Source organism: Panthera uncia, chromosome B1 (assembly GCF_023721935.1).
Source record: "Panthera uncia isolate 11264 chromosome B1, Puncia_PCG_1.0, whole genome shotgun sequence".
NCBI lineage: Eukaryota > Metazoa > Chordata > Mammalia > Carnivora > Felidae > Panthera > Panthera uncia.
Genome location: NC_064811.1, coordinates 180543633 through 180556375, shown reverse-complemented (window position 1 = coordinate 180556375; position 12743 = coordinate 180543633). Strand labels below are relative to the sequence as shown.

The following is a 12743-nucleotide window of genomic DNA, read 5'->3' as shown; positions in this document are numbered from 1 at the left end:
CTGAGAGAATAAATAATAGTATTGAAGTCTAAATATAATTGCCTTTTCTATTTTGCAAAAAGATAGGTAGAAGTTGGGCAATGTAGCAGAAAACAATGGCCTTGAAGTGTTTCTGATTAAAGTAGGGAAATACTACATATATTTTATAAACAAAGACAAGCTCAAGTCTTTCATAGAGAGCTTTTCCTTCCTGATGATCTTTAAAGAACACCACTCACCATCTCAGCTTTTCTTAGGAAAGATCAGTCTTGTTTCCAGTGAAATACTATAAATAATTATTGAAATTTACTACAGACAACAGTAGACACATTGACAACCTATACTGTTTTCCAATATGATTTATGGAGAGGAGTCATTGAAAGTAATTAGATTCTTTCTCTTTGTTTTCTCCCATTTTTTTTTCTTTCATTCTGATGGAGGAAAACAAGAAACATATTTTAGATATTGTTATATTTTATTAGGACTTAGTTGCATATAATTATGTTTAAATGAACAAAAGTATACCATGGACATGGAAATCTTTAAGAAAATAAATCTTACTGTAACAGTGTTTGATTACTATGCCTAATATGAAAGATGGATGGGAATGCAAGCTGGTGCAGCCACTCTGGAAAACAGTATGGAGGTTTCTCAAAAAACTAAAAATAGAACTACCCTACGACCTAGCAATTGCACTACTAGGCATTTATCCATGGGATACAGGTGTGCCGTTTCGAAGGGACACATGCACCCCCATGTTTATAGCAGTACTATCAACAATAGCCAAAGTATGGAAAGAGCCCAAATGTCCATCGATGGATGAATGGATAAAGAAGATGTATATCTCATATATATACATATATATATATATATATATATATTGGAGTATTACTCGGCAATCAAAAAGAATTAAATCTTGCCATTTGCAACTACGTGGATGGAGCTGGAGGGTATTATGCTAAGTGAAATTAGTCAGTCAGAGAAAGACAAACATCATATGACTTCACTCATATGAGGACTTTAAGAGACAAAACACATGAACATAAAGGAAGGGAAACAAAAATAATATAAAACAGGGAGGGGGACAAAACAGAAGAGACTCCTAAATATGGAGAACAAACTGAGGGTTACTGGAGGGGTTGTGGGAGGGGTGATGGGCTAAATGGGTAAGGGGCACTAAGGAATCTACTCCTGAAATCATGGTTGCACTATATGCTAACTAATTTGGATATAAATTTAAAAAAATAAAAAATTAAATTAAAAACAAAAGTTGGAAATATCTTCATACCTAAACATATACGATACATCTAAAGCAAATTATTATGGGGCAGCTGGATGACTCCGTCCACTAAGTGTCCAACTTCGGCTCAGGTCATGATTTCATGGTCTGGTCCGTGAGTTTGAGCCCTGCGTTGGGCTCCGTGCTAACAGCTCAGAGCCTGGAGCCTGCTTCGGATTCTGTGTCTCCCTCTCTCCCTGCCCCTCCTCAGCTTGCACTCTGTCTCTCTCTCTCTCATTCTCAAAAATAAATAAACAGTAAGAAAAGAATTTTAATTGTTATAATTGCAGTAAGAATTTGTTCTTCTACAGACTTTTTTTTTTTTTAACAAACAGACTCTTGACAGATGGACCAATGGTAATGACAGATTCTCCCAGGAACTCCTAGACAAAAGAAACATGAAACTACCCCTCGATGGGAATGAAAATGTGTTTGTTTATAACATCACCTGCCCTTGGTTAGGGTATTCATTTCCACCCAAAATTTTCCTTACGATATAAATATCTCAGTATCTGCATGCATAGTTGAGGACACTACTATATTGTAACTAAGGCGTTTTAGTGTAGTTGGTGTTGACTTCTTAAAAAAAAAAAATGATCGTGTTTTTCATGGCAATTGTAAAAGTTACCTAGAAAATTTTTAAAGTGTAATTCCAAGATGATTTTAATCAATTAGAAAATATTAATTGATAGCAAACCTATTCATCGTCTCAATTTGCTCATACTTCTCTTTCTTGGCAAGTCTCTTCTCACTTCTGAAACAGACGGAGGGTGTTTCTTTACAGTGGGAACAATTTTAAGTGTCATTATTAAACTTAATTTTCTGTGTATTTTAATATAAGCTAATATTTTAGATGTAATTCAATATATTTAATATAAGCTAAATATAAGAGCTTAGAGTACATAGCCCCTGGCATAAAGCAGGCACCCAATACATGCTTGAATATTAAATGGTTACTAGGCAAACAGAGTAATGTATCAATTTTTCTCAACAATATTGCTATAAATTATATTCAATTAATGTATAAAAGTATGACCTACTGAAAAAAATGCATCTACAAATGCTTATTAGAGCTTTTCTGTAGTGATATCACAGATGTTCTTGGGTTTTGTCTGACTTCTTTGTCCATTTAGCCTTGTAATTTACTCAGCACTGCACTTCTTTCTTCATTGTAAACATTGTAATGTTTACTTTGTTTACAATGTTAGATGATAGGGTTAAGTTAAAACAGGCAAGTTATACATCTTCAGGGTAAATTAATTGCCATTGTATGGATTTCTGCCCAGTGTTATCATATGGAACATTTGGTATTCAAGTGCTTCTCTTTAGACTGTTAAGTAAATACAGATATAGAAAGAAACTTAATATACGCCTCCCTTCAGAGAGAACTACTTTAAAAGAAATAAGCAAAATATTGTGTCTGTACCTTTCCTGGGTACATGAATGAGGCTTGACAACCCGTGGGCTTCTTTGGAGAATGATGAGCCGAGGACAAGGCTCTTTTGTTGGAGAATCGCCCTACATTAGCCTCTGATGATCTTTTCTGTGAGCCTGTTCATTCCTCTGGAGAGAAATCTCATGGTCTCTGGCCTGGAAAGTAGTGGGAGGAGTAGAGAGAGGGCTGCCTGGCTGCCAGGACAGATGGATCCTGGTGGTGTATGGAGAGGTGCCTCAACCTGTGGAACAAACTACTCTCCCCTGACCTCCACTGTGCCTGTGGTCATGTTACCTGGAGCCTCTCTGGTTCAACTTCAGTGAACAGTGAGTCTTGCTCAGTATGGTACTGGCACAAGAACAGCCACAGAGATCAAAGGAACAGAACCCACAACCCAGAAATTGATCTACAAACATATGGCCAACTTATCTTTGACAAAGCAGGAAAGAATATCCAATGGAATAAAGACAGTCTCTTCAGCAGATGGTGTTGGGAAAACTGGACAGTGCCATGCAGAATAATGAACCTGGACCATTTCCTTACACCATACACAAAAATCAACTCAAAATGGATGAAAGACCTAAACATAAGGCAGGAAGCCATCAAAATCATAGAGGAGAAAGCAAGCAACAACCTCTTTGACCTCGGCCACAGCAACTTTTTACTAGACATGACTTCTAAGGCAAGGGAAAGAAAAGCAAACATGAACTACTGGGACCGCATCAAAATAAAAATCTTCTGCACTGCAAAGGAAACAATCAGCAAAACTAAAAGGCAACCAACGGAATGGGAGAAGATATTTTCAAATGACATAACAGAAAAGGGGTTGGTATCCAAAATCTATAAAGAACTTCTCAAACTCAACACCCCAAAACCAAGTAATCCAGTGAAGAAATGGGCAGAAGACATGAATAGACACTTTTCCAAAGAAGACATCCAGATGGCTGACAGATGAAAAGATGCTCCACATCACTCATCATCAGGGAAATACAAATCAAAACCACCATGAGGTACCACCTCACACCTGTCAGAATGGCTAACATTAACAACTCAGGCAACAACAGATGTTGGTGAGGATGCAGAGAAAGAGGAACCTTTTGCATTGCTGGTGGGAATGCAAATTGGTGTAGCCGTTCTGGAAAACAGTATGGAGGTTCCTCAAAAAATTAAAAATAGAACTAGCCTATGACCCAGCAATTGCACTACTAGTATTCATCCAAAGGATACAAGTGTGCTGTTTCAAAGGGGCACATGCACCCCCAATATTTATAGCAGCACGAACAACAATACCAAAGTATGGAAAGAGCCCAAATATCCATCGATGGATGAATGGATAAAGGAGATATGGTATATGTATACAATGGGGTATTACTCCACGATGAAAAAGAATGAAATCTTGCTATTTGCAACTTGGATGGAATTAGATTGTCATCACGCTAGGTGAAATAAGTCAGTCAGAGAAAGGTAAATATTATATGATTTCACTCATGTGTGGAATATACGAAACACAACAGATGAACATAGAGGAAGGGAAGCAAAAATATAAAAACAGGGCGACAAACCATAAGAGACTCTTAAAATACAGAGAACAAACCAAGGGTTGCTGGTGGGGTGTTGAGTGGGGGAAAGGGCTAAATGGGTGAGAGGCATTAAGGAGGGTACTTGTGTTAAGCACTGGGTATTATATGTAGGTGATGAATCACTAAATTCTATTCAGGAAATCATTATTGCACTATATGTTAACTCACTTGGATTTAGAGTAAAACAACAACAACAAAAAGTAAGTCCTGTTGTCTGGCGGGGTGGGAGAAGCAGTATTCATGCACTGTTCAGGGTTTAGGTGAGGATGTGAATGCCAGGCCATCACCTCCACCCTGCCTTCCAAGCTGGCTGGTGCCTTCAGCCCTGCACCGGGGTGGGGCGCGGCAGGGCTGCTTAGCTTGCTATTTGTGACGGTCCCCACTGCTGCTGCTTGTTCCTCAGTTTTAGCAGCGCTGCCAGCTCCCCCTTACGCTTTGTACAACCTAAAACATGATGACATTGCACGCCAGGTGTTTTCTCTGCCCCCTTTCTCTTCGACCTTGTCAATTCATGTCTTTGCCATTTTTCTTTACTCCTTTCCTAGCGGGGTTTTGCGGGAAAGGAAATATAAATTCATGTGTTCAATCCAACCAAAACTCTCTCCTTTTTTTTTAAATTTATTTTCTTTTATTTTAGAGAGAAAGAGCACAAGTGGGGGAGAGCGGCAGACAGAGAGAAAGAGAGGATCTAAGCGGGTTCCATGCCGAGCATGGAGCCCAACATGGGGGCTCCATTCCATGACCCTGGGATCACAACTAAGCCGAAACCAAGAGTTGGACGCTCAAATGACTGAGCCACGCAGGCGCCTCAAAAATCTCTAACTTCTTCCTAACATTTACTTTCAAAAATACACTCAGCCCATTGTTTTCCCCTTGACCAGGATAAATATAGAGGAGGAAGGAGGAAGTATTGTCACTGCAAACAGACTAGTTTTACAGCAAGGAAAGCACATTTTCATCTCCAAGATTTTTCCTTCCTGGGGAAAATTTTTGTCAGAGACAACTACAAATTTACAGTGATCTCAGTAATAAGATAGATGCTGGGTATACAACCATTAGCAAGGTGGGGCTTTTGCCTTCAAAAATCTTATTCTAAGCAGTTTTTCTAACTAGACATCTGAAAAACTGACCAAATGATAATCCTATCACTTGGCACAGTGCCTGGAACACAGCAGGCATGCAAACAGTGTTTACTGAGTGGATAAGTGCTATTTTGGTCTGTAAATATAGTAGGGGGGGGGTCACAGAGAGGGAAGTAATTAATTTTGTCTTGAGGGGTAGTCTGGGAAAGTTCAGAGTTTTTTTTTTATATTGAATTACATACAGTTTCACGTATGCTTAATTTATATTGTCCTTAATTTCCCTTTTAATAGGTATTTTCATTTCTTGAGTGAAACGTTGCCTCACTGAGGCTGCTGTGTTTATTCTTTCACAGAATGCAGCACAGAATGGAGCAGAGAGACAGCTGATAATGAATAAACATTTGCAAACACTACCATTCCCTTGGATTGCCTCTGCTTCAGGCCAGCTTCCCCCTCTCCTCCAGATTAACCTAACGTTCCTTTGGAGAAGTACGTGACTCAGGAACAAATAAATCACAGCCATGTTCAGGAGAGAGTCTGATGTTAACTGGAGAAGGCAAAGGGGGAGGGACTCCCGTTAGTCCATGCAGCCTGCTTCCCAGTGTATCGCAGGCATACGTGGATAACGAGGAAGGCTGTGTGGAGTTCAGGTTAAGGGCTTGGGCTGTCAAGGTGGAAAGCCCTCAGCTCAGTTGCTGCATGTTCCATAAAGTGGCTGTGTGATCTTAGGGAAGTGACTTAACCTCTCTGAACCATTCATTTGTATGACGGAGATAATGGTACTTGCCGTATGGAGTTACATGAGAATTGAAGAAGATGCTTATAAAATACACAGCGCATTTCTACATTCATACTAGAGCAAATGTCAGCCAGAAGTAAAATTATACAATTCAGTCTAGCAGACTATTACTCTCTGTAATGCACAAATTTCATGCTGTCTAAAAATTCACACTCTAGGGGACCCTGAGTGGCTCAGGTGGCTAAGTGTCCGTCCGACTCTTGCTTTTGGCTCTGGTGATGATCTCACAGTATGTGAGATTGAGCCCCACATCGACTCTGCACTGACAGCTCAGAGCCTGGAGCCTGCTTCGGATTCTGTGACTCCCTCTCTCTCTCTCTCTCTCTCTCTCTCTGCCCCTCCCCCATTCACACTCTGTCTCTATCTCTCAAATATAAATAAACATTAAAAAATGTATAAAAATAATCTCAAGAAGTGGTAAAGTGAGTTTTCCTCTACAACTTGAAACAGAGCTGAAAGTCTATTATCTTGATAGCTTGCCTGTACATTAAGACATCAACTAAAACAATGTATATCACCTCTTTAAGTTGTATTTTTTCCCTTTCTTCTCTGAATACATACAAGCAGTCTTCCATATACAAAATAAGTGACTGTTCATTAGGCACGTATCCTATGCCAGGGTATCTAAAAATATTATGTCAAAGTTGCTCCAGTCTTGTCTGGTAGGAATTATGATTTCCATTTTACAAATCAGGAGCATTTTAGTAGGTTGCCTGGGGTCCCACAATGAGGAAGTGACTCAGCCAAAATATGGACCCAGGCCCTCATGTTTACAGAGCCTATGCCTTTTCTGCACAAGAGGCTCATTAACATTAGGACCCTCAAAGAGAGTCAGAGTCCCTTCTCTATTTCTTTCTTTTTTTCTTCTAATATTTATTTATTTTTGAGAGATAGAGCACGAGTCGGGGACGGGCAGAGAGAGAGGGAAACACAGAATCTGAAGCAGGCTCCAGGCTCTGAGCTGTCCGCACAGAGCCCCATGCAGGGCTCAAACCCATGAACCGTGAGATCATGACCTGAGCCAAAGTCAGACGCTTAACCATTGGAGCCATCCAGGCGCCCCTTCTCTGTTCCTGAAGTTGAACAGGTTCGATCCTATTTGAGGTCACAGAGAGCATCATTCTGTGTGAGGGAGGCATGGGGAAGTCCAGGAGAATTTCCTTGAAGACTCTTAGATTAGAGACGGCGTGGCACCAGCATCCTGGATCGCCTCTGGTCTGAATGCAACTCTGGTCTCATGAAAAACTCACAGTAAATAAGTTAATGAAATTTCTTTTGTTCTTGCAGTCGTTTCGATGGAGAAAATGGCAAAGATGTTCAGTTTTCTGCTTGTCACCACTGCTCTGGTAATGGGCAGGAATTGCTGGGTAAGCTCATTTACTGATGTTTCTAGAATGCCTGCTCTGACCTGGATTTTCTCTTATTTTGCAGAAAACCTATAGTAATTTGTCACTGAAAAAAATTAACTCAGGGGGGGAAAATGAAAAGGGTTTGTGGAAGCACCTGCCACGTAATAGGCACTTACCAAGTGCTTTCAAATTTTTTCTTAAAGTCAAAACCAGTATTTGCCATAAACAAGTAAAATCTTTTTGGAGTTACTGGGGTTACTTGGGTAGTTAATGTTAGAAGTTTAAAACTATCCATAGTAATTAAATTTGACCCGTGGCTTTCCCAAAGTTGAGCCTTCCAATACTGAACACTGTTAGTATAAACTAAACTATCTGACAGTAATTACAATAAACTCATGCCTTCCTCCACTCATAAGTAAAAGGGAGGAAACATTCATTTACTCAACATTCTGGGAGAGAGAAAACTCGTAAATGTTAAATAAACTCACTAAGACCATGTATGTAGGCTCATGAAGATCGAAGATACTTGCCTTGTACTTTTAAATTGCATGCTGCACTGTACTTAACAATATCACAGCCAATTTCCACCTATCGGAAAGCAGCACAGGATTCCAGATACCATCCAGTGTTCTCGCTGTTTAGTTTTTAGACTGGTGGGAGTCAGGGAGCTAAGTAAATAATTCTTTCAGAGTGGCTAAATCAAGGAGTGTTGAGGAGAGAGTACCACAAGCAAATAAGAAATGGTCCTAGAGCAATAGCTAGGAGACATTCAGTGACTTAGACTTGAAACTGGGAGAAGACCTGTACCAACAATTCTCCATACTCTTGCTGTGTGACTTCCAGTTTTGAGGTTGAATCTCTGTGTTTCCAGTATAGGCCTTCATAGGAAGGGAATGTACCTCTTTGTCCCAAATAGAGTGTCCAGCTGTGCTATTCTGACCAGCTAGCAGAGTGCCTGGAACATGGTGGGTCCTCCTAATTACGGAAGGGCATAAGGCAGTACATAAAGTCAGGAACCGAGAGGCAATTGTAAATTGGGAAATATATCTGATGGCTGTCTTAGGCAATAACGTGTATAAAGGTAGTAGTGTAAGGTAATTACACATGAAAATTCATAATTTCTCAAAAGTAAACATTTACACTCTTCGCAGGAGATCATGACATAAGTTGCAAATGGAGATGTCAAGGTAAGAGTGGAAAATGGGAAAAAAATTGTTTTTTGTCCTTTTCTCCCCACTATACCTCTAGTAACTCTTCCAGCCTTGAGTATCCAAGGGCCTTTATTGCAGCTTCTTGGCCTCGGTACCTCTTCCAGGAGACCCACCTATGCAGCTCACCTTCCCAATTAATCCCCACCACCACCACCCCCCGCCACCCACAACGTTTGCTTTCTCTTTGGAGCGTTCTCAGATGCCAGTTTAGAAAGGAGCTGATTAATTCATGCACAGGCAATATTCTTGAGGTTTTTGCCCTTAGATAGGTTTTGCCTATCTCTAAGAAGATAAATGACTTAACTGGAAAACTCAGGCTCCTCCCATCCCTGTCTGAAATAATTGAAAGAAAAACAAAAAAGCAAAAGTTAAAGTGTCTTCAGTAGAATTTCCAGTCACAGGTAAATGGGTGACACACTCAGGGATATGAGGGTCTAAATTAGTATCCTCTTATAAAGGTGACCACGTGTCATCAGATTATAAGTATTCAATTAAATTTTTAAAACATTAATACCAAAAGGTCATTCAAAAGCCCTGTTTATTTTAGAGACTGACACACTAGCAATGCACAACGATGCTGTCAAGAAAGCATTTTTGCTTTCTTGTCATGTAGAAACTGAGAGCAGGGATCTCGAACTGGATTTGAATCCTGATCCCTCCTACCTGCTGGAAATTCCTGGGCAAGTTTCCTCACCAGGATGGAGCCAATTCCTCCCTCCTGGAATCATTATGAGGATAAAATAAGATGAGTCTAAAGCTCTTTGTGTAGTCATTCAGATTAATTCATATTAATATATAATTTCTAGCTCAAGCACTGTACTATAGTCATAATTACATATTCTTCATATAACAAATAGTATCAAATAGCATCAGTTTCATACCATGTTCTGGGTAGAATAATATTCTGAAATGGGAGCTGGTGACAAAGTTGAATCACTAATTTGTCCAACTTGTTAGGCATTTATTTCCCAGTGAGAATGAGATTCACATGCCTTTGCAGGCTCTAGAGAACTGTCTCCGGGAGCAAGCACGACTCAGAGCCCAGGTGCACCTGCTCGAGACCCGGGTCAAACAGCAACAGGTCAAGATCACCCGGCTTTTGCGTGAGAACGAAATCCAGTTCCTCGATAAAGGAGAGGAGAATATTGTCATTGACCTTGGAGGCAAAAGGCAATATGCAGGTCAGAACCTATTTTTCTTAAGTGTGTCAGTAACTTATGACCCACACCCCTGTGCAATGGTGGTGCTCATTATTTGGTCACTTCAGGTTTTGCTAAAGAGCTTTTCCTATTCTAATAACAAGCAGCATGAACATTATACCAAATGTGAATTTGTATAAATTTAAATAATTTTTTAAATTTTTTTAAAATGTTTTTATTTATATTTGAGACAGAGCATGAGCGGGGAAGGGGCAGAGAGAGAGGGAGACACAGAATCTGAAGCAGGCTTTAGGCTCTGAGCTGTCAGCACAGAGCCCGACGCGGGGCTCGAACTCACACACTGTGAGATCGTGACCTGAGCTGAAGTCGACGCTTAACCGACTGAGCCACCCAGGCACCCCGGTATAAATTTAATTTTATCCTTTTCTCTCTCTTATCTCTGAGGGGATATTTAATGTCAATGCTAAATATCTTAGAATTTCTGTAGTTTAAAGAGAGATCAAAGACAAGAGATTGTTTACATATGGTGTGCAAATGACATATCTGAAAAATTTTACAGTTTTGTTTTTGTGTAGCATTTCTCGTTACATTTATACAGTTTTCCCTTCTGAGTCCCTTATGTGCCTTAGGGTAGTAAATGAGGTAATAGAATAAAAGGGCAGAGAAAGAAAAAGGGATCACAATTATTTAGGGAAATACAAGGGTTGTTTTTATGTGCATATTTTACGGTTTGATAATTTTCCTTTCGATTAGGTCATTGTTTCCACCCAGAAACTTAATGATCTTAAACTGTCAACACATTCACTGCACATATCGTTATTCTTTATAGAGAACTATTCATTTGCCTTCCTCCAGGCATCTTTTAAAGTAAACAAACCATAGTTGTCAGTAAGGAGGATGCCATTTACAGCACTTTGTTTATATGTCTGCTCTAGCTACTGGGATGATGTATTATAATTTCTTTGTTCATGAGTCTGTCCTGATCAATTGAGCAGGCACTTCATTAGGAATGATGTCTCGTCATTCTTTCTTCCCTGTTGCCCATTAGAGTACCTGGAAAATAACAGAGCCTCACATTTATGAATGAAAGCAAGGTAGTACAGAAAGATAGGAATAGCTAAATAAGCAAATATAAGTTGGAAAATATATCTGACTGTAATTGAAAAACTAAAGAGGCTAAAGAGATTCCAGGCTGACAGAATAAAGACATCTTTATTTTGTGTTTCTAAATATACTCATCAGTGAAGCATATAAGAATTATGAGAATTTTAGAAACTATGCTTCAATGAAATGTTCCCTTTTTCTTTCTTTACCAAGAACCTAATCTCTTTCTGGTCAGACATTTGCCCAGGGCTCCTGACACTCTGTTGTCCAGTCACTTGATCCCTTACCCTTGATTCTTGGAATCCAACTGCTTTTCCCCCTTTCCGGATCAGACAGAGGCCTGTGGTAGAGGGAATGGATGTAGGGTGATGATGGCTCGTGGCTCGGCGGCATGGAACAAAAAGGAACCAAAGACAGCTCGGATAAAAATAGGCTTGGGAAACAAAGAGACTGTCTGAAGCAATCTCAGGGCAAAGAACAGGAACTAGAACCTCAGAAGACATCAGTGAAAGAAGGCTCAGGAGAGCAATTGAACAAGAAGTATAATCAGTTGACATTTCTTGAAGACGGTGATTCTCAGCCAGGTCTACAGATAGAATCACCTGGTGACTGTTAAAATGCTGACGCCTATGAAGAACTGTGGAGGGTCTGAGGTTTTACTCCATTTGCAACCTAAAGAGTTAGCCTGCCTCGGTTTCACAGGTGTTGGCAGAAGATAAGAGACTCCTGGGTCCGAGACAAGAACTTCATGTTTGTACCAATATCCCTTGATTGCAAATACTAAGGAAGCAATGTGGAGAATGTGCAGGCAGTGGGCTGTGTCCAGGTGAGGAACCCTGAGTTTAGTAAATCTCAATCTTTTATAATGGGTTACAAGCAAATCTGCCCAGTCTTTTCTCCTTTGCAAGAGAGTTATTTCTATGAAAGTGGGCAGAAACTAACCTGCCATCTGCTCTAGAGGGAGACACTGTCTCTATCTTATAAGGCTGTTTACTATACAAAGATCCCTGAAAAAATAGTCCAGAACATATACTCTGCTTGCAAAATATGCAGGAAGGCAATTGACCCATGGGAAACTGTCTACAAATAGTGTCCAGGTTCCACTCCAGACCAATTAAATGAGAATCCCTACAAGACTGCAAAGGATTTGTGCTTTTGCTGATGGGTGTGGATGAGATTGTTCAAGACCAGAATCAGGTCAGGCTTCTCCCCACATTTCTTCCCACAGGCTGAGGAGGACCGAGATTTCCTGGGGCCACCTAGTATAGAAGGCTTTACTTCTTTTCAGATAGGAGGTAAGGCATTGTAGCAATTGAATACCCTTTTCATTCGACGAATGTTGAGGCCTAATTGTAATGTGGTCATTTATCCACTCAGCAGGTTTCAGCTACCTATCCTGAGACTGTGGAAAATGTAAGAAACAGATGTCAGGGTTGGATCTCACTGGATTAATCAGGCCAATCATTGTTGATAACAAGGTTGATTCAGAGAAGGGAGTAACCAGAATGGCCAAAAAGCCATTTGACTGATGACTTTGTCTCATGGACTGAGTTGTGTGCACCCCCCATATGAGCTTCATATGTTGAAGCTCTAACCCCCAATGTCTATAATATGATTGTATTTGGAGATAGGGCCTTAAAAGAAGAGATTAAGTTAGAATGAGGCCATTAGAATGGGCCCTAATTCAGTCTGACTGGTGTCCTTATAAGAAGAGATGACGGCGGCACTGATGCACAGAGGAAAGATGATACGAGGCTACAGCAAG

The 12743-nt window shown here is 40.1% G+C and overlaps 1 protein-coding gene across 1 annotated transcript in view; it reads left to right on the top strand.

Moving 5' to 3' along the window:
• The window catches only part of FGL1 (fibrinogen like 1), a 29095-nt gene that overhangs the window by 3136 nt on the left and 13216 nt on the right, over positions 1 to 12743 (top strand). The window contains exons 2-3 of the mRNA XM_049631763.1: positions 7442 to 7521; positions 9715 to 9895. Of these exons, the coding sequence (XP_049487720.1) occupies positions 7450 to 7521; positions 9715 to 9895 (253 nt within the window). The 5' untranslated portion in view covers positions 7442 to 7449. The remainder of the gene's footprint in view (positions 1 to 7441; positions 7522 to 9714; positions 9896 to 12743) is intronic.